Source organism: Manduca sexta, chromosome 24 (assembly GCF_014839805.1).
Source record: "Manduca sexta isolate Smith_Timp_Sample1 chromosome 24, JHU_Msex_v1.0, whole genome shotgun sequence".
In the NCBI taxonomy this organism is placed as follows: domain Eukaryota; kingdom Metazoa; phylum Arthropoda; class Insecta; order Lepidoptera; family Sphingidae; genus Manduca; species Manduca sexta.
Genome location: NC_051138.1, coordinates 8,044,600 through 8,067,759, shown reverse-complemented (window position 1 = coordinate 8,067,759; position 23,160 = coordinate 8,044,600). Strand labels below are relative to the sequence as shown.

Here is a 23,160-nt window from a genome sequence, read left to right as displayed (position 1 = left end):
TGTAGTGATCAAAAATTTTATTGTTCTTAAATATTACAATCTACACTTTCCTTTATAATTTCCATTGTAATACGTCGCACAATTTGTGTCACTCTGTCGCACAACGGATGTAATTTACAACATGAACTAACCTAAAAAAAATCATAACATGTAAAGTAATAAATATAGCCTTCAAAAACTGTCATAATTCAACAAAGAAATGATTGTTGTGTATGATTTAAAACAAAAAATCAGGACAACTATTTAATTAATGATAATTCCAAGGAATAAATCTTACCTTTTCTTAACGACAAACAGTCTGCTCCAACACGTTCTTCCAACTAACACGAAAAAAGATGGCGGAATTGTTCAGGAATGTGTCAAGTACGATGAGCTAGTATTGTCACTTTAAATAAATTAATTCTTTATGGTAGATTATAAACAAGACCAGGAAATATCGCGTTACACAACTGACGTGTTACAAGAGAATAAAATTTGGGACACCTCTTAAGTTGTTAATATAAACAATACGGGGTGATTAATTGTAGTTGTTGTCGTTTTTTTTCGTAGTTAATATCCTATAGAACAAGATATATACGAAAAATAAAAAGTTATAATGATAAAAAATTATATGTGTAATGATTTGTGTGGAGTGGGCGTATGCGGACACCAACAAAATGTATGGAATGAAAAAGTCGAACATTTTTTATTTTAATGTGGAAAAATAAATACTAGAAATATGTTTATGAAAAAATTGACATAATAAAAAATTGTACGTACTATATTTCATTTTTATAAAAAGTAGATTTATTATATTTTTTTTATTTTATTTTTTGGAGTCTAACTCTTCGGACACAAACATTTTACAAAATGCGCTAAAAATATGAGCTTACCCTTACCCTTTGAGCATTCCACTGTACTATATTTAACTGATTGTGGGTGAATTTGAAGAAGAAATATTTTTAGCTTTGAATGTTTCATTAACTATGTCAAGCACACTTTTAGTGCAAATGGGTGTATCTTTAGTTTTACTTAAGGTCACAATTTTAACTATTGACTCAACTAAAATGTTTAATGCTTTATTGTCTGAGTTAAGAATGGTGAGAAAGTCAATATCGCGTTTTTTTTTTGTTTGAGAGGAGGAAAATTTTTTTCATCAAAAATGTCTGCAAAGGATTTGGGCATGTATTTATTTTTATTCTCTTCTATTTTCTTTTTCTTTATAGGGCATACACCAGAAATGCTGATGTGGTTGCCCTGGCAATGAACACATAAAGCTTCTTGCATTGTTTTGTTACATGTTTTGTAATTGTGGCTTTCACTGCATATGGAGCAATGTTTAGAATTTTTGCAAAATTTAGATAAATGGCCATACCTCAAGCACCGGTAGCATTGTTTGATTTGTTTGACTGGAGGCACATACTTTGTGATGTCATGTCTCCACCCTGCTAAATCGACATGGTCCGGAAGAACAGAAGCTGCAAATGTGATTGCTACAGTTTGGGTTAGCTGTTGAATAAACCATTGTCAGTGTTAGTTTTGCGCAAAAATCTTCGGACACAGATGATTTTTTTATAGGTAGACAACATTGTAAAAATTTTCTTATTTGTTAATTTTATTGGTACATTTCTTATAATGCCTGTAATTTCTGTTGAATAGGCAGGAATACTGGCTTTAAAATGATATTCTTTTAGGAAAGTTTGGTTATTTAAAAATGCATTGGCAAGACCAAGCTTTTCAAAATAAACACCAATTTTAAATTTATTTAAACTTCTCAGATATTTAACCCCTTTGTTAAATCTTTTTAAGCAAGTAGATAATGAAAGCAGATCCCTGGATCCAATGGAACGTTGACTATCTGCAGATTCTACAAATACTACAAACTCCACAGCTGCAGCATCTTCAGGATATCTCCTTGTATAGTCTGTGACATAATATGGTGCATATTTTACAACCTCTAATTGCTCCTCTTCACACTCTGAGGATGAAGAATCACCTGAGGTTTCCTCAGACTTATCTTCAACAGTATCACCTAAGCTATTTTTTTTCCGCTTCTTCGTTCGGCCCTTTCCCATTGCAAGAAAGAATTAAATATTTATTTAGCTAATATCTTATCAGTAGTTTTATTTATTTTTACTAAATTATTAGGATTTCGTTATATTTTAATATAAAATTTTTAAAATATATTTTAAGCCCGCCTAATCACTTGAAGGTTCCCGCGCTTTTCCATCCATAAACTATGGAGGGTAGAGGTAAGGAGCACCGTCTCAGTGTATCAAAAAGTGTCCATCAAAACAGGGAAAATAAGGATGGCGCTGCGATCGTATAGGATAAAATTTTAATGAAAAAAATGAATGAAGAATTTCATGTTAATTATGTAAATAATTGCGTAAACAGAATAAATATTTACATTTGCTACAAGTGTCAAATCGTTTTGTGCAATATTTGAAAAAAATACTTTATGTAAAGAGTATAAATATTTAAACTTATTGAATATATATTGGTAGAAAGGTTTATTGACTACTTGACTCATGAAAAGATTTAATTTGTTCATTTGGCTTACTTCACTCACTATTAAAGCAACCACATTCGTATCGTAGTTTTTCGTACGCCATGGTAGGTACTTGAAACTCTATTTTCAGCAAATGCTGACAATAGGACACTTTTTCGAGTTCCCCTCCATATCAGACGGTGCTCCTTACCTCCAGGGGTATGAATGTTCTTAGAAGCTCTAATTTCTAATGATACTAGCGCCACAGTGTGGGCGTCAAAAACATAAAATCATTTTTTTTTCTAGAAACTATCATTAGATGGTGCTACCGTTGCAGTATTTACCATATACAATTTGTATTTACAAAACAAAATCTTTGTATGTTTGTACCAATAAAAAAAAAATTTATAATATTTTAAACATAAAAAAATACTTTTGTTTAAAATTAAAACCTATTTTGTATAGGCGGCACGGGCTATTTTAAAAACTTGTCAATATATTAAATATTGATAAATTCAAAACTTGTCAATGTCAAATTAAATTCAAAACTTCACACAAGTTTTTGAAACTTTACTGTTTTTATATGCGTTAACTCTTCAGGCCTTACCGTTTATCTTATTGTTTTCTGGTGACTGGCTTATAATTGGACCCCGTTGGATACATTCTTCGTTTGACCTTGGCTTCCCTACTGGATTTTGATTCTTGCATGTGTGTTTGATTTGGCTTTGCTCTACTGGACTCCGTTAATACAAAACAACGGTTTTATAACAATAAAAATGTCTTCTAATAAATATTGGAGGTGTTATTTTGGATGTAAAACGGCAGGTAAGTAATGATATAGTAAAACAAGTTAGATCAATCGCAACTATAACGTATAAAGTACCAATAGAACGTTATTTTATAAATCAAACAAAATAGGGTATTTTAGTTTATGTGAGAAAAAATCCAAGAATACACAAGTAAGATAGTTTAATAAATAAGCAATCGGAAAATAGTAATTTCAGTTCATAAAATTATAAAATAAATTTTTAAATACAATTCAAAGTTTTAACTTTTTTAATCTGTTTTACCAATATGCGAAACGAGTGCCGCAATGACATGACTTTCATGGTAAATTGCTTATTGCTTCAGATTCTCATCAGACAGCAGGCCAACCTTTACTTATGGACGAACATATATCCAGCATGTCATCAAATAAAAATTGTGATCCATTAAGTGCACCAGGTTAGTATGTTGCCTGTTATCATACCAAACAGATCCAATGCCATTGAATATATCCCTCTCTTTTGTGATGGGTAGGTATTGTAATAGGCAAAGTGGGTATATTATCAAGCATTATGTTTAGTATATTACTACACAGCCAATTGGAAATTAGATCTTGCTAAAAATCAAATAAAATAATAGAAGGTACCAAAATGTTTCTTGTACTTTTTGTATGTTGTATTAGTCTTAACAACTACATTCCTTAATTTTAGCTTTGACTGACACAACTTAACCACTATTGAAAAATGAGTTGTTGGTTAATATGGTTCAAGGAGGAGACGCATCCTTGCTACAAGAGATTCCTATTTATACTGATAAGAACATCTCAGACATGGGAATGCCAATACCATCCTCATCTAAAGAAATGTCAATATCTGCAGGTAAAGCCTTATATTATAATAGAACACATAAAATAATATATGTAAACCTTTTACTTAACAAATCCCAAACATTTTATAGTGCATTAAAACAAGTCTTTTTTTTATTTCTAATCAGACATCTTAAGTTTATAAAAAAAATTGTCAATCATGAAAATAACATTGTCTGTCTATTTTCTTTTATGCATGATCTAAGATACTGTAATTAATTATAGTATAGTAGACCATATTTAGCTATCATTTCACATTGCATAGCAAGACATTATTATTGAAATTATTTTCTTTTCAGATGCATGGAAAGTTAATAAACGAAGTAAGAAGAAAGTTTGTAATCTAGAAAATATTTCATGTTTATATTTCTTATTTCCTGCCAGCCCGAGCTAGCTTCTTTGTTTACTTTTTTAATTTATTTTATGACTATTATAAATTGTCTTTAGTTTATATAAGCGACTTAGAAGTAATAACTAAATATTTTTATGTACCCTGACTTATCATAAGTGCAACTATGTTTGCCTACGTCATGAATGAAGCATTTTATTTATTTTATTTATTTAATTCTACAATATTCCTTATATGTAATGTAGTATTAAAGGGCAGAATATGATAATAAAGAAAAAAGCGCCATCTAGAGCTGCCTATTGAAATAAGTGATGCTAGCGACATCTTTGAGAGAGCATAAAAAAAACTGCTTACATATACTTGAATTCTTTGTTGAGTGGCTCATCTATTCCTATATTAGTGTATTGTCTATGCTTACCTCTACCCTCCATACATAAACATAAAAATAGATGACGCTTATTACGTATGTATTGATAATATTTGTTATTCTCTTTTGAGTAGGTATTCTTCCAACGACAAATTATAGTTGCCAATTTGACGGATTTTCCGCCAGATATGACGGGATGGGAGAATGGAAGACGGGAAACAATAATATGGTCTGACGGCTTGGCTGACAAATTTTTTGATAGTTCTGTGATAGGTACCTACGTAACTGAACTCAAGAGATGATTTTTCTTGAAAATTAATTATATTTGAATACAGTTTTTTAAAAATACCGAAACAATAGTGCAAAGATAAATTTAATAACGGGTGGCTTACAAATAAGCTAATAGTTCTTAAAAATAAGGAAACTTATAATATTTGATGGATTTTTGACTGAATTACTTACTGTTAGAGGAATTGAAAAAGTATTGTTGGCAACACTGAAAATGATCTATGGTTCCACTTGAAGACATCAATTCTCTGACATCAATGAAATGGGAAGAGAAGTGTAAAATTGTAAATTTTGTGTTCAGTATACATTTTAGAAGTGATTTCGTTGATGGTGAATTATTTAAATAGTTTTTATCTTGGAGCAGCATATCAGAGGTATGGCATCAACAGGAAGCGCACCTTTTCCTAAATGGCAATTAGCCATTCTTCTCGGTGCACCATTGGCTATTGGTTTAGGTTACCTTTATCTTCGAAACAGATTTGAAGACCCTGAAAAGAAAAAAGTCGCAGAGTTAAAAGCGAAAACTACAATATCTTTGGATAATGAAGATAATAATATAAAATCCTCTGAGAGTGCGATTGAGCGGGCGATGAAGCTGAAGGGCGCCGGTAATCGAGCTTTCCATGCTGGCGAATATGATAAAGCTATCGGCCTCTACAACGAAGCGATTGAAGCATGTCCTCCGGATCGTCCTGTCGACTTGGCCACCTTCTACCAAAACCGCTCTGCGTGTTACGAGAAACGTGAAATGTGGGACCAAGTCAAGGAGGACTGTACATTCGCCCTAAAACTTAACGAAAAGTATGTCAAAGCGTTTTTGAGACGATCCCGTGCCGCTGAGAAAAGCGGCGATCTAGTCCTTGCCTTGGAAGATGTCACGTCAGCATGCATCCTCGAACGATTTCAAGTACAGAGTTCTTTGGTGAATGCCGATCGTATTCTTAAAGCTTTGGGCAGGCAGCATGCGCGAGAGGCACTCGCTAAACGACAACCCGTCATGCCGTCGAAACACTTCATCAAAACTTACTTTTCTGCTTTCTCTGAAGATCCCATTATGAAAATCCAATTGGATGAAAGTGTCACGGGTGGTTTTGCAAAGGCCAAACAAGCACTAGATAACCAAGACTATGATTCAATTGTTGATTTGTGCACTGAGGAGCTAGATTCTAATGGACAACACAAAAATGAATCCTTGCTTCTGCGTGCTACATTCTATTTGTTGTTAGGCAGACATGAAGAAGCACAGTCAGACCTTGGCAAAGTTATTGAAAGTGATGCACCCATCAAGGTTAGAGTGAATGCTCTGATTAAGAGGGCCTCCTTGTTCACACAGTTGGAAAACACTGAACGCTGCTTGGAAGACTTTGCTTTTGCTGCACAATTAGATTCTAACAATTCAGATATTTACCATCATCGCGGACAGGTGTACCTTCTGTTGGAGCGCATGGATGAGGCCACTTCTGAGTTTTCAAAAGCTGTTGAATTGAACCCTGACTTTTCAATTGCTTATATTCAAAAATGTTATGCCGATTACAGACATGCTCAGATCAACAAAAATGTTGGTGCCCTTAGTCAGGTGCGAGCAGACTTTGAGCGTGCTTTAGAACGATTCCCTCGGTGTACTGAGGCATACATCCTGTATGCTCAGGTGCTGTCTGACCAGCAGGAGTGGGGACGTACGGAAGCTCTATTTGACTCGGCTCTGTCTGTTGACCCAAATAATGCTACACTGTATGTACACAAAGGTTTGGTGCAGCTACAAAAAAGCACGGACTTTGATAAAGCTGTAAAATTGATAAACAAAGCCATTGAAATGGATGATAAATGTGATTTTGCTTATGAAACATTAGGCACTATTGAAGTACAGAGGTGAGTTTATACATAATATATTGATTTTACTTTTAATGCTTAAAATATACTGTAGTGGAATTCATTTTCACATTAATAAAATTAGTTATAATTAGTTTTGTTGTGGTAAAACCAATTGAACTTGGAGAGTGTATATTTATTTATTCATTGGGCCCTGAGTTTTTAAGATATGTTTCTCTTATTAATATATAATATAAGCCATTGAAACCCCTTAGAGATCATACTATGTTCATTAGACTGGTAGACTAATAGTTTTGTATGCAGATTTTCATTATCTCATTATTATTTTAGAAACCAACTATAACATTACATAATATTATAGTTATTTGTGTTTAGAAAATAGTTGTCTGTCAGCCTAAATATATAAAAAATAATGAATACCTTACCCATGTGTAAAGATAAGTTTATTTGATATTTAATTACACACAAATAATGTAAATCACAATTTTTTATAGGTACTTTAAATTTGATAGTTATAGAATATATAGTGGCGATAGCCTAGTTGGGTGTGAAACGGACTATCAAGACGAATGTCCGCAGGTTCAAATCCGAAGGGCACACACCTCTGACTTTTCTAAAAATCATGTGTGTATTTCATCATTATGAGGAAACCTGTACACATCTTAAAAGTTCTCTATAGGAATTTCGAAAGTGTGTGATTTCTACCAATCCGCACTAGGCCAGCATGGTGGACTACAGCCTAATCCCTCTCAGTAGTAGAGGAGGCCCATGCTCAGCAGTGGGCAAGTATATAATACAGGGCTGATATTATTTATTATTAGAATATATAGACAGTGGAGAGCTGTGTCTTAAAACAGGAATGAATGTAATATGTTTGAAAAAAAAGTTTATAAATTAATTTGAGAACAAAAATATAACCAACGCATGAAAATCCTGAAATAAACATTTTTGAAATTATTGCACATTTCAAGTACTCCTTTCACTTTTAATTGATGATGATTTACTGTTTTTCAAACAGATTTTGGGTTTAATTACTCATTGTTCCTATTAGTAAAAAGTCCTTGAATGGTTAGTAATATAAGGATATACTTTGACAAAATGCTTAGTATTAATAAACTAGCAAAGAAACCTATTACATTAATAAAAAAAATTGTTGATCTCTATTTGTCATCCACCTGACTTGCATTTTGATACATAATATTGCCATTTAAAAAGTGGCAAATTCAACATTTTTGATTTTGATTGTTAATTAATATAATAAATCAGCTTATATTTCTGTTTGATAATATTAAATTATCAGTCATTCAGAATTATTATGAACCAAGTTTCTAATGCACTATGACAACTTGCATTGTCTCTGTCTGGGTTTTAAGAATTTTTGTGTGAATCAAAATGGCACTTACTGCGTTTTTTACTTTTTTTCTTTGATATAAGATCAAAGAAAAAATGTAAGACACATAAACACTCCTAATCTGCTGTCACATTTGAGCCCACTTTTGCAAGCTAAAACTTTCATCAAACATTGATCTTCGTTTTGATACTGCAACATACTTGAAAAAGTGTGATACGCCGACCACACGGCACATTAAGATGAGATAACGGCCGTTAACATTTTTTTTTACAAATAAACGATATTTATAAATTTTTCTGTAAATGAATTTATGCTAACATTTGACATTTTCAACAAAAAAGTCCAGCTCTAAATTACACTGATTGCATATTTTAATATGAACTTACACATAGCCTTCCAACAAGTAGCATAACAAGTTCAACAAAATCTCATTAGCATAATGTACGCCATTTAATAAAAATCAATAGTGATTCTTGAATGTCCAATAAATAAATGTAATATTGAAGTGAAAAAACAGTGTTATGTAAGTATTATGTAACACAATAAAATGTGTACCAAATAAATACCTGATTATTTGCATTTGCATATTTTGGTCATTTTCCGTGATTCTTGCATAATAATAATGCTGGTATAATAATGAATAATACAAGCCTTGTATTATATACTGCATACTCTACTCTAATTAAATTTCAGTCTACCAAGCTGGCCTAGTGTGGCTTGGCAGACTTCATATTCCTTCGAAATTCCTAAGATGAATCAGATATGTTGGTTTCTTCCACTATGTTTTCCTTTACCTTTCACATGAACAATATAATTGATTAACAATACACATATCGCTTTGAAAAGTCAGTTTATTGCCTTTGGTTTTGAACCTTCAGATATTATCTCAGCAGACCGTTCCTTTCCCAATAAATTTTCATTATCATTATAGTCTAAAGTAATACTATTAACTAGTATGTTTTCTTTTATTTCAGGGGTAACCTTAGACGTTCGTTAGAATTGTTTGAAAAAGCTATTTCACTGGCCAAGACCGAGCTAGAGATGACCCATTTATTCTCTTTGAAGGATGCAGCAGCTGCACAACTGAAGGTGTCTGAACGCTGGGGTCTGGACTGGACTGTCAGCTAGACCTTTGCCGTTTATCTTGCCACAAAATCAACGAGAATGTTATCTGGCCGTCCAAACTAATATTTCCCATATAATATTAATGTTGCATTTTCAATTATTGTATTTAATTTACATGTTTGTGCTTTACATTCTTATTAAATTTTAGATAGTTTTTGTCACTTATTGTTAAACGCTCTTAACATTTTGTGAGTAGATAGTTTGTTAATTGTTTATGTATAATTATTGTCAGTAGTTATGCCAGATTGTATTCTCGTTGCAAATTTTACCGCCGCCGACTCGAGTAGCGTCATTTAATCGAACAGTTTCATAGTGATCCACTGTATTGCTTCATATATTTCTATGTTTGATTTGTCTTTAAAACATAACTTGTACTGTTTACACATAAATTGCCGTTTTAAACAAGTCGTCTCAAACAAGTGAACAAGTTTTTATGGCCGTACTTAATTCACATTTCCAATTACAGCTCTAAGCTCGTAGATTGTTTCCGAAAATAATTTAATTTCCGATCAGATTTAATAACTGATACTACATCACAATAAAAAGTCTTTATTGTAGATATAAATAAAAAAAAACTTTCGAAAATAATATATATAAAATACAGTAATTTCGGGTGACTTTGATTCTAACAATTCTATGCAGTCTGAGGCTTTGGGAACACATATTGTGAGTTCAAAAATATATTGGTCATCGGTATCAATATAGTCAGTTTAATATTTAACTGCGTTTTATAACGTTATTATTTTTTATTGCGGCTAATGATCATTGAGAGGCTGAATTTGGACGCCATATTTTCTGTGCCATCAAAATCAAACGTGGTTACAACTGTAATGCACTGAAGTCCCAACGGTCATGTACATATTATATGAAGAACATGAGAAAGATATTCCGCCAAAAATGTTCTAAAAACTGGAGCCGTTAAAAAAAATATAAAAATAATATTTTAGGACGTTAATAAATAATTAAATACAGATAAATTTGAATAACTAAGTACTTACAAAAATATACTTATTGAATATTTCAGTCTGTAAGTCTCAAACAATGCAAGCGTAATTCTTAGGTATTTACCCAAATACAGAAGAGTTAGATGGCGTTAAAATTACATATTTTTTTTTATAATAATATAATATGAATCTAAGGGCAAAATTAGCGATGCGGCAAATTTTAAGGTGCCCTAAAGCTTACACTATAACCTTAAGAATTCCAAATCATAGCAAAGTATGACGAAAGTTTCCAATGCGCCACAGTCTTATACATTTAGAAAAGAATTTTAAATTAACTTTGAACATATTTTAGCTATGATTTTATTAGAGCTATAATTTATAATTATGTTATTTCATTCATTGTGTGCCGTAATCTTAATGACAGTTCAGTTCCTGGATAATTAAAATGTAATAACGTTACATATTATGACATTTTAGCAAATTGCGATGACAAAAGTACAAGTGATGCATTATGTTATAGAGTAACAGGTTAATTGTCATAGCACCTTTTAATTGAACCAGCCTTAGATGGACTACCTAGTTTTCATTTGATTTCTTGGATGCTGTACTCAAACGGAAACTATGCATTACTAAGCCTACAATGTGATTTCGGTTGTCTTTTTGTCATTCACACTATAAAAGGCACTATTTTTTACTGTAATAGATAGTGCACTAAAATTATCGGAACTTTTAATGCGTTCTCGTAGAGTATTGGCCAAAGCAAACCAATATCTCTTTAAAATTGGAGTTAGGTACATAAAGTAACAGTTGTCTAAGATTACTAAACATCGTGACAGCATCATAATCACTACATAGTATAAAACAAAGTTACTTTCTCTGTCCCTATGTCCCTTTGTATGCTTAAATCTTTAAAACTACGCCACGGATTTTGATGCAGTTTTTTTTAATAGATAGAGTGATTCAAGAGGAAGGTTTATATGTATAATATCCATTAAATAGTGGAGAAATACTGTTATTTTGTTATGTTATACCCGTGCGAAGCCAGAGCGGGCTGCTAGTTATCAATAAAAAAAAGAATATTAAGAAATACAGAACGAGTGTGGAACTGAAAGGTTTGCAGAACGAAAATATTATATTTTCAAATCTGCTAAAATTTGCGCCCTATATTACAATGAAAGAGAAACAATTCTGATTCATATTATGATGCAATGTTTCTGTAAATTTTCAGAGTAAAATTATTTATCGTATCACCATATTGTTTTGTAGATAAAATCCTTTTTCGCTGCGAATCAAAGCTAATCTCCAAGGCCAAAGTAACCCGAAATGCTCGTAGCTATTTTGTTAAAATACGTATGTAGGTATGTTTTTAAGTGTGGTGTATAAAAATGTAGTTATCAAAATTTACTTCACATTGAAGTCATTACCTAATCCTCGGTAAATGTAGTTATAGAGCAGGTGATATGCATTGCATTTAAATTAAAAATTTGTTAAATTATTGTGAATTTGGTTACGAGAATTATAAATATTGTATTTAAAGTATTTGGGTAGCTAGGGGTGGCGCTGTTTCAAAGTTTATATGCAATAATTTTAGACCGACTACAGATAAGATAAATGTTACTTTTATCAAATTATTGTAATGTGACTAAATATCTAGAATTTTCCATTATATATTTAGTGGAGTTATAATGTTTAATATACACAATATAAGTAAGTATTGAAAAATGTAAAAACCACTGGAAACTATAACGCGCGGTCCTAAAATCATTACGTGATTATATGAAAGATAAGACATTGACACACATTGATAATCTTATCATTTTGTATTCAACGCGAGGTGCCGATATTTTTATGTGTTCACGTATGTTAAATCATTACTTTTCAAAGCATTATATAGAAAATTAAATGTCTAGAATAATGTATGCACTATGAGGTATAAGTGTGTTATTCGAATGAATTGTTAGGTACTCTGTGTTGTTATTTTGTTTTGGCTCTAAATTATAACAAGCATATTGTTTAATGGTCTAGAAGTATACTTGCAGAACCATAATGTTGACAAAATATGTTCCATTGCGTATTAGGTGCAAAGAGCGCGAGGTACGTGCGGCGGGGCGTGTATAGTCGGTGTATTCAATACATTTTTCGGCATTTAAATCGTTATTAGTATATACCTGCGAGAGCTCCATTAGGTACTTGTTTAAAATAAAGGTTTTGCAGAAACAAAGTATCTATATGTATTGCTTTCAGCGAATAAACGATGTTTTGAGTGCACCTAAAAATTACCAGTTAGATTGTGAATTTAGAATATAGCTCGCAGAGACGGTTCTACAGAGTTGTTACCTCACCGATAGTGGATAGTTATCAATTTATGGAAACTACGAATTACATTATTTGAAAAAACAAAGGTATTTTTATTAAGTACTTACCTATTAAATATCTATCCCATCGTTTTTTACGACATAATGACTTATTATATTACAAACGGTTCATTGATAATACCAGGACTTGCATACTTACCTATGCACTATGTTATTTCTGTGGAACAATGTTAACACATCAAGCCGCTGTTGTCACCTTCCGTATCGTATTATAAATCGAAGAGTTTGCGTTGGTTTTCGCTTGTTACATTTACATAAATATAACAAATTTAAAAATAAATAAGATAGCGGAAGCGTGAGAAGTACGCCAGAATCGTGCAAAGTGGCAATCCATAGTCTGTTTACCCCTATGTTATACAGGCGTGATACTATGTACGTATGTAAATATTAGTCTACCATCGATTTGTGCATATTCAATCTTACTTATAAAAAAATCGCAAACCTATAATTAAAACAAGTTTCCTCAATCTTCTGTAATTCAAAGCCCGCCATCTTGCCTATTAATAAGGTTTAAACTAGAAAACCGGTGATGTTTTTGACAGCTATTTATATAATTCTTAATCACCTCTTAACGCTAAAACATGTTTATAAGTAAGACTGATTAATAAAATTCCTGTAGCATAATATTCGTGTTTTGATACGACTATCGTGCTAAGGATATATTACGATTTAAGTTTCTTCAGTATTATCCCCAAAAAGGCTCCCCTATAACATGATATCTAGTTAAGTCTCACGTTACAGAGGATATTATCTGGCGAAATGAGGATATGACCACACCTCTGTCAACCCCTGAATAACGAAAACGCGAGGTACTATGTACTACCTATGTGACATGTGTATGTATTAATCATAATATTTTGCCAATCGCCGTTGATGAGTACGTACAGCGACTTTTCATATATCTATCCCTATCTAAGTAGTAAGTAGTAATTACAAAATTATTCTACTATTAGCTTTTGCTCGCGGCTCCACTCGCATGCAAAGGTCTAGCTATATATTTTCCCGAGACAGAAAGTAACGTAAATCCTCGCCAGGGTCTCAAATTATCTCCATACTAAATTTCATCGAAATCCGTTTGGTAGTTTTTGAGTTTATCGCGTTCACACAGGTAGACAGATGCAGCGGGGTCTTTGTTTTATAATATATTACATCGGTCAATAAGTCCCGAGCCTAGGTAAGAAAAAAATTTTTTTTTGACATAATTCGTTTTTATTGATCAACATAGTCTCCTTCAAAAGTGATACAATCAATCCAGCCCATCTTTAAAAAATTTATACCCTTCCTATAAAACGATTTGTCTAACCCTTCGAAATACGCTTCAGTTTCAGCGATCACTTCTCCATTTGGGCCAATTTTTTTTCCGGAAAGCATTTTTTTCAGTTTAGCAAACAGGTAATAGAAGCTGGGAGCCAAAACTAGAGAATATGGTGGGTGAGACCTCAACTCAAACTTTAATTCATGCAATTTTGCCATTATGGCGACCGCTGTGTGACCCGACAATGTCTTGATGGAAAAGCACTTTTGACTTTTGCATTTGAGGCCGTTTTTTCGCGATTTTATGTTTCAGACGCACCAGTTATGCCATATAATATTCGCTATTGATCCTTTCTCCCTTTTGAAGATAATCTATGAATATTATAACTTGCGCATGCCAAAACACGGAAGTCATAACCTTGCCAGCTGACGTTTGTGTTTCTGGTCGCTTTGGACGCCTTTCATCGATTGCCGTCCATTCAATTGACTGCCGTTTTGACTCTGGAATGTAGTGGTGGATACAGGTTTCGTCCGTTATCACATATTGCAAGAAAAAATCCGTTTTATTTCGCCTTAAAAGCTCCAAACAGCACTCTGAGGCTTCAACACGTTGATGCTTTTGGTCAACGGTGAGCAAACGCGGTACTCACTTTGAACAGAGCTTTCTCATGGACAAATGTTCTTGCAAAATGACAAATGCATTGCCTTTTGATATCTTTAGAATGTCGGCTATCTCCTGTAACATCACTTTACGATCTTCCAAAACGATTTTGTGTACTTTTTTATGTTATTTGGAATCACAACCTCATTTGGACGTCCTGAGCGTTCAACATCATTGGTGTCTGTATGCTCACGTTTAAATTCAGCAAACCAACGTTTAACTGTTGCTTTTGATGGAGCAGAGTTCTCATAATCGAGCCAAACTTTTGTTTCAACGGTATTTTTATTCATTGAAAAACGATGTTAAACAACACTCGAAATTCTTTTTCTTCCATTGTTTTAGACATACTCAAAGTAGCATCACTAAAATCACTGTAACTTTTTTACAAATTGTTAAAAGTTTATGAAATTTTGACATGTGTTACATAGAGGTCAGTAATTTTTGAAAATCGGTAGTATTTATCCGTAACAGCGCAATTTATATATTAGGCTCGGGACTTATTGACCGATGTGTTATTTTTTACAACTTTTTAAGAGGCACAATTCCCTTATCTATGTCTATACTATTATATAAAGCTGAAGAGTTTGTTTGTTTGAATGCACTAATCTCAGGAACTACCGGTCCAAACTGAAAAATTATTTTTGTGTTGGATAGTCCTTTTTCGTGGAGTGCTATAGGCTATATATCATCACGCTGTACCCAATAGGAGCGGAGCAGTTATGGCTAATCTCAGGAACTACCCGTTCGAATTGAAAAATTATTTTCGTCTTGGATAGCCCTTTGTTCGCGGAGTGCTATAGGCTATATATCATCACGCTATACCCAATAGGAGCAGAGCAGTAATGGCTAATCTCAGGAACTATCGGTTCGAACTGAAAAAATATTTTTGTGTTGGATAGCTCTTTGTTCCTGGAGTCCTATAGGCTATATATCATCACGCTATGACTAATAGGAGCGGAGCAGTAATGAAACATGTTGCAAAAACGAGGAAAATTTATTAGTTTTGAGAGCTTCTGTTGCGTGCGCTGCGTAAACGGTTAAAGTTATGCAACAATGATGTATGACGGGATTGTTCCTCTTAAAAAGTTCTACAAAAATATATTATAAAACAAAGTCCCCCGCTGCATCTGTCTGCCTGAACGTGTTAAACTCAAAAACTACTCAACGTATTAGGATAAAATTTGGTATGGAGACAGTCTGAGACCCTGGGAAGAACATAGGCTCCCGGGAAAATATATAGCGTGACTTTTATAACGGAAAACTTTAGCCCGTAAAACTTTATAACGCGGACGGAGCCGCGGGCAAAAGCTAGTTCATTATATTATATTGCGTAACTTGAATCGTTTACGCCGCGCTCGCAACGGAAGCTTTCAAAAGGAATAAATTTTCCCCAGATTTTGCAACATTTGGTCACAGCGTGATGTTATATGGCCTTTAGCCTTCCTCAATAAATGGGCTATCCAACAGTAAAATATTTTTTCAATTCGACCCAGTAGTTTTGAGATTAGCGCGTTCAAACAAACAAACTGGCTTTATATTATATATAAAAATATAGATCATAAAAAATGTTTTAATTATAAAATCAGGTACGTGATATACATTAGAATGCTTTCCAAGCAGAAATATACATATTTAAGGCATTTAGAAAAATCACAAGAGGCGGTATTGCACCAATTTGCCGTACAAAGACAGACTTTGTATTCTGCTTCGGGGCGCCTGAAATAAAGAGATTTATATTATGAACTTAATTATACGTACTCATAACTTGTATATTAAAATTTTATTAATTTTATAATTGAACTTACAAGAAAGTAAGTATATAATTTAAACCGTCTTAAACTATATAACGATATTTCGAGTTAGGGAAAAAAATATAAGCAGGTACTTACATACATACATTGGTACCAATATGAAGATTTTTTTGCTTAAAATATTTTCGTATAATTATATACTTAATACTTTTTTATATAATTATAACAATTATATGATTATAATAATTATATAATAATAAATAATAATATCAGCCCTGTATTATATACTTGCCCACTGCTGAGCACGGGCCTCCTCTGCTACTGAGAGGGATTAGGCCTTAGTCCACCACGCTGGCCTAGTGCGGATTGGTAGACTTCACACACCCTCGAAATTTCTATAGAGGACTTCTCAGGTATGCAGGTTTCCTCACGGTTTTTCCCTTCACCGTTAAAGCAAGCGATAATTTACAAAGAATACACACATATTTTTTTAGAATAAGCAGAGCTGTGTGCCTTTGGGATTTGAACCTGCGGACATTCGTCTCGGCAGACCGTTCCACAACCAACTAGGCTATCGCCGCTTGTTATTATTATAATAATAATTATATAATTAATATAATATAATTATAATACCGTTCATTTCTGCAAGTCATTGCACGAGTAGGGATAGTCATAGTTCTAGGAAGGAAATCGTTTTTGATAGGTTGATAACAGCCTCGCTGTACCATCCAAGCATGATTGGCTCGCGCTGACCATGATCTCACAAAGCACATTGCATTCTCTATAACAAATTTTAAATAGTTATATCATTACGATAACTTGATGTTAGGTGTTCGAAAAGGTATACGATACAATTAGTCCAAGAAACCATGTAAATCCCGATATTTAGATGATAACAGTGATGTAGAGTGGCATAGGTAGATATTCAAAGTTATTGAGAAATTGATTAATAAATAATATTATGTAGTGGTACGTAATAATACGGATAATAGTTATTAATGATAGTTTGTGAACCCTAAAAGCGAACAAATAGAGTAGGTAAATAATAATATACACCACGGTGGTGCTTGGGTACAATAAATACTTTATGTGTCTACAATCTCGATAGGTTGGTGGGTTTTAAAATTACGAATGACTACAGATGGGCTCAGGATACGAATGCTCAAGAAAACGGTACCTCCAGTACAATTTACTAAATATTGTCTTGTATTGTTGAAATTAAATAAAGACTGTGCGAAATCTCCTTCACAGCCACTCGAGTCACGTTGCGTCGATGAACAATTGTAGCAGAATAATGTAATACTTGGTCTTATACAGCAAGATAATATAAACCACGGTGTAAACCACATTTTATTTCCTTTCTGATTTGAAAAGAAAACATCATGGGACATTCAAGTCAAGTTACCATGAAATTATCATGTCTTTTAAATTCTAAATCTATGGAAAATGTCAGAAAAATTCTTAATTGCAAATAGGTTAAACTTAGCGCAAAGATTATAATAATATATAATATAGAAAATTAAAATCCTTATCTTTGAATGGTAAATGATTCCGAGGTTAAATTTTAAGTGGGATATAGGGTTCGCCTGTGTGTCATGTACTTATAATCGCCAAGGAAATTCGTCGGCGATCTAATCGGTTTGAAATTTTGCTCAATGTTCCTTTTCCTAACGTACTTCTTTTATGAAATTGATATGTCTTCAACGTTATCTTTTGTTTAGCTATTCTTTTACCCAGATTCTCCAATTATATCTTCGTTTCTCGTTTTTAATAACATAATGTGAACAAACAGTAAGAGCAAATATTATGTCGCATGTTGCCGACGTTAAGGCGAGAAAGTACGCGTTCTTTGAAAACCGCGAAAATAAAGCTCATATGTCTATCACCCCCTTTGGATAAGGCTCACATACTCATAGCTGTACTATCTGGCCAACGCCACTACCAGGATCAGACCCGAAATGATTTGCATGATCAGATAGTTCACGGAATTAAGACTAGGTACTTACCTAATTTAAGATCTAAATAGATAGATATAAGTGACCAAGATAACCTTGTAAATTCCATAAAGAATACTAGTACGAAATCGATAAAAAAGCGTTATTGCAGGCTAGGGCGAATTGAAATGATAATTGCGTTGTTTTTTAGGTAGATCCAAATGCGATCTTGCCTTTTTTTTTTTTTTTTTTTTTGTTCCTGACATACGTTTGTTAGCCTGGCAGGGCCGGCTTATACAAACACACCGATCTTGCGGGTGAGTGCTCTAGGCACTGCGAGCCCTTAAGTGACCATGCTGAGGGCGACCCTCTAAAGGGTCACGGCCTCGGCTCAGGACGGCCACTGAGAGAGGATGTTTTGGGGACATCAACGATTATGGAAACGCGAAAGGTGCGAAAACGACCTAACAGTCTACCATGATTACATCGGCGCCCGGGCCGGAATTATCAGAAGGGTCGGGAGGACGGGGGACGCGGCGAGGTCCTCGACGGCGAGGACGGAGCAGCGGTCGTGTAGAGTGTTTGAGCTTTTTGAGCAGCTCGTGCTTTCTACGTATTGCCAGAGTTATATCGTCCTCTGGATCTGACAGAACTGAACGCGGTCTTCTCCATTTCGCGCGGTCGAATGGAACATCTTGCCTTACATTGACAATACACACCTACTTTTTAAAGCATATTGTAGAAAGGATTTGGTCGAGTTTTAGACCTCTCTGGTATAAAGGTATTGGTGCGTATTAGTACTCAACCTTGGGTTTTATCTATGTAGGTATTTATTCTATGTACTAATTAGTGAACAACTATAAAGGGCCTATGGCGTTAAAAAAATTGTGAAATTCACGTTCAGTTGATATCTAAAGCATGACGACCTCTCTCGCGTGTACCTATGGTATGATTAAGATAAGCTTTGGTCGAAATGGCCAAAAAAGGGAGCGACTGGTTATATGGAGATAAAGGTGTCCGACACTCTAGGTCTCCCTCTGCCTTTGGGCTTGTAGTTTCGGCCGCTAAGGCAGCTGCCCCTATTGTTTCATCTTAGAAAATTTTTGTTGGTTAAAGTACTTGTGTTAATGGATTATAATAGTACTACCTGGACAAAGAATTGTTAAAAAACATCGGATTTTGGCAAGCCTACGGTTGGATATGAAAACACTATTCATGAACAATGGGTCCTCTCCAAATTTTCTGTGGGTAAATGTGCCATTATAACACAAAAGCGAATCCGCCTTAACTATAAAAAATATAAATAATATAAACAGCAACGACACTAGTTGTTGACACATAAATGACATGGTTTATTTATGTGTACCATGACCTCTTAGAAACAAAAACAAAAGTACGAACGATTTCTTATGTTTACGCGAAAAGTAGACATTGAAATAAAACTATTTTTCTTACATTTCGAAGACTGCAGCCTTCATGGTCCCGGGGCGGACTGAGATGTATTGAGATTACATGTCGTTGCGGGGTACCCAGTTCTATGATAAGGTGGGTATAATAAACTCAAAAAAAAAATGCGTACAACGTCATGCGGGCCAGAGAATCATTCCCCTCTAACTAGTAAAGATTATAAATCGCACGATTTTTTGTCTCAAAGCGTGCCTGTTTCATCGACCCTTTTGTCTGTAGAGTTTAGACTTGACGATATTTGGAGAGACATTATTATACTATTCACGATGTCGATTATTGAACAATTAATTTTACCTATATGTCATTCAATGCCGGCATGGTACTAGTCTAACTTATATCAGGAAACAGAAAAGCGATAACAGCTGGTCACTTATGCTAATATTAGTAAAAAAAATTCAATGTTAAAAATTTGCTTAATTTGCACCTACAAATAAGTAATTTAGAAAAATATATGTAATAACTTTTTTTTCAAATTTAAAGCAATTATTGAAATCGCGCTTTTGCAGGGATGAAATCAATTAGGTAGACCACTAGGCCAACGTAGTGGATTAAGGCCTTATCCCTATCAGTAGTAGTGGAGGCTCAGCAGTGGGAGCGTATATAATACAGGGTTGATATTATTGTTATGGAAAGATATAAGATATATTTAGGGTTTTTACATTTATTTATTAGAAAAATTAACATAAAACTAAAATAGTAATTATTACTTATAACAAAGATATAATATCTCCGAAACTGTTCACCATCGCGATGGAGGACGTCTTCAAGACTCTGGACTGGACTGCACGAGGCGTCAACGTCAATGGAGAGCGCATCTCACATCTTCGTTTCGCAGACGATATAGTAATCTTTGCAGAGACGCTGGAAGAGCTTAGCGGAATGCTGAACGACCTAGGTGGGTCCTCTCGGCGGGTCGGTCTCGGCATGAACTTGGACAAAACCAAGGTCATGTTCAATAAACATGTCGTGCCGGGACCGATATCTGTCGACGGCATCCCCCTCGAGGTTGTGCAGGATTACGTCTACCTTGGCCAGACTATCCAACTAGGCCGGCACAACTTTGAGAGGGAGGCTGATAGGAGGATTCGGTTGGGCTGGGCAGCATTCGGCAGGTTTCGTCGTCTTTACGTCGACGATTCCACAATGCTTGAAGACGAAAATCTTCGAGCATTGCGTCCTACCGGTGATGACGTATGGTGCCGAGACGTGGACACTGACGGTAAGGCTAGTCCATAAATTTAAGGTCGCGCAGCGGGCGATGGAGCGAACTATGCTAGGTGTCTCTCTCACGGATAAAATCAGAAATGAGGTTATCCGTGAGAGAACCAAAGTAACGGACATAGCTCGTAAAATAAGCAAGCTGAAGTGGCAGTGGGCTGGCCATATCTGTCGTAGGACTGATGGCCGCTGGAGCAGACGAGTCCTAGAGTGGAGACCGCGTCTCGGTAAGCGTAGCGTAGGACGACCTCCGACCCGCTGGTCCGACGATATTCGTAGGATCGCCGGTGGACGCTGGATGAGGAGAGCGGAAGACCGAACAGCGTGGCGCGCTTTAGGAGAGGCCTATGTTCAGCAGTGGACAGCTGTAGGCTGATGATGATGATGACTTATAACAAAAATCGTACTAATTTACAAAAGAGAATAATTTGAATCAAATTAACAAATAATCAAGAACACAAAAATAGCTAGCGAAAAGATTGTGAACGTCCGTCCGATCCAACAATTAATTAACCACAAGTACAGCCAAAACAAATATATCGACAACGCAATGATCAGCGCGAGCTGGCCATTTCAAAGCAGAGGATATAATCCTACGTTATAGTTGCAGCTAAACTACGCCTCTCGGTCTTCTAATAAGAATTTGCTAATTATATGTTATAGAAATGTAGATTTTATGAAACAGCTGGGTATTTTCAATATTTTAAAATGTCATCATCGCATCTAGGAACTATTATTTCAAAATCAGACTGCTAAGCCTCATTTATACGAATAAGTTATTGCAATTAATGCTTAAAAATGTTACTCCATCTGAACATGCGCAATGTTGAGGTAATTGTCGCCTGTGCTGACGTATACCTACGACGTCTTTTCTAACAGATATTCAGCAAGCAATAATGGCTCTGTCTATATGAGGCTTTACGTACTAATACGAAGTCTACTATACCATCACCCAGATAGGAATGGAACATATCAATACAGAAACAATATTATGAGGGTATAAGGTAAAATTTTAGCCTCAGGTCATAATGAAAATATATTTTTTTGTATTCAGTACGGACTTCGGTCCCTTATTAACAATGACTCCATATTAACTGCAGACGATCGCAATAATGTGACTTTATGGGTTTATAAGCAGCTTTCACTTTATCTAAGGTGCATGTCTATTTCTACGAAAAGGACGGTAAGAAATGTGTGTGTTAGTGGGCCGCGTCCGTTGCGAAGCGCGTGTCTTTTTTGTAGACATGCGTCAATCTACACTTACCTACATAATGAGAAAAATGGAAAATTGCAACTGTGAGATAGATTTCTTGATTGTAGTAGTTATTTTTGGTTCGAATACACGCGATATTTTGAAATAAACTTAAGATAAACTATTACACATGATAATAATATTAGGTTTTATAAAACACGTTGATGATTTCGCATTCAAAATTATTTTTATTGTTCATAGTGAAAAATAAGTACTTTACAATAAATAAAAAAACTTACAATCATATTATTATTATCTATGCAAACTTTACTTCCAACGTTTAACTAGGTATAATACCATAAAAAGGTGCATTCTATTTTCTCGTGTAATTTTAGAATGATAGAGACATAATCAGCAATATTTTTTTTATCGGAATGACGAGAAAATTAATTCGCCCGATTGGCGGTAGGCGTCTCGAATGCTCATAAAAAATAGCAACGCCGCCCAGAAGTTTAAATTAGGTGCACGTCATTAAACTGTGTTTGATAAACTGTTACATAACAATCGTTATTCCCAGTAAATACACTGGCTAGAATATTCTACAAATCGGAAGATAACAATAGATAAACAATAGTTAAAAGTTCATTCTCATAACATTTGAAAATATTAAAACTAATGAAGAAAAATAAGATTAGTCTTTAATTTTTTAGAATAAATAATAATACACGCAAATTATAAACACATTGTCAGTTCCAGGACTTCAGTCGGTGGGGTAAAAAGCTCCTATAGAGACAGCATATGGAATGAGGCTGCATTCGGTATTGATTATATTTTCACAAAGTAATTGTGAAATACCCCATTTTAATTATAATATCTAATGACTTCAATTTGTCACTCTTCATCCTGCTCATTGCTTACTTCGTCTTCTTCCAATTCATCAACAGCTGCTGTGGC

General features: G+C 34.3%; 2 protein-coding genes and 1 long non-coding RNA gene across 3 annotated transcripts; 2 read left to right on the top strand and 1 right to left on the bottom strand.

The window, feature by feature from the left end:
• Positions 1 to 726, bottom strand: LOC119190488. Its single transcript, XR_005112936.1, has 2 exons — positions 278 to 726; positions 1 to 131 (listed from the first exon to the last, which is right to left on the bottom strand). It is a non-coding gene; the product is annotated as an uncharacterized LOC119190488 (long non-coding RNA).
• Positions 727 to 5,321: 4,595 nt separating this feature from the next.
• On the top strand, positions 5,322 to 12,755 carry LOC115452714 (mitochondrial import receptor subunit TOM70). Its single transcript, XM_030181305.2, has 2 exons — positions 5,322 to 6,973; positions 9,260 to 12,755. Exons 1-2 carry the CDS (start codon positions 5,481 to 5,483, stop codon positions 9,411 to 9,413), a joined length of 1,647 nt encoding a protein of 548 aa, XP_030037165.1. The 5' UTR covers positions 5,322 to 5,480; the 3' UTR covers positions 9,414 to 12,755.
• Positions 12,756 to 20,546: 7,791 nt separating this feature from the next.
• On the top strand, positions 20,547 to 21,032 carry LOC115452713. Its single transcript, XM_030181304.2, has one exon. It carries the CDS (start codon positions 20,547 to 20,549, stop codon positions 21,030 to 21,032), a length of 486 nt encoding a protein of 161 aa, XP_030037164.1.
• The last annotated feature ends 2,128 nt before the right edge of the window (positions 21,033 to 23,160 follow it).

Excerpts from the sequence above, each read along its gene's own strand:
- LOC115452713 (XM_030181304.2), top strand. The coding sequence starts at position 20,547 with ATGGAGGACGTCTTCAAGACTCTGGACTGGACTGCACGAGGCGTCAAC.
- LOC115452714 (XM_030181305.2), top strand. The coding sequence starts at position 5,481 with ATGGCATCAACAGGAAGCGCACCTTTTCCTAAATGGCAATTAGCCATT. Across the intron at positions 6,974-9,259 it reads GGCACTATTGAAGTACAGAG|GGGTAACCTTAGACGTTCGT; the intron begins GTGAGTTTATAC and ends CTTTTATTTCAG.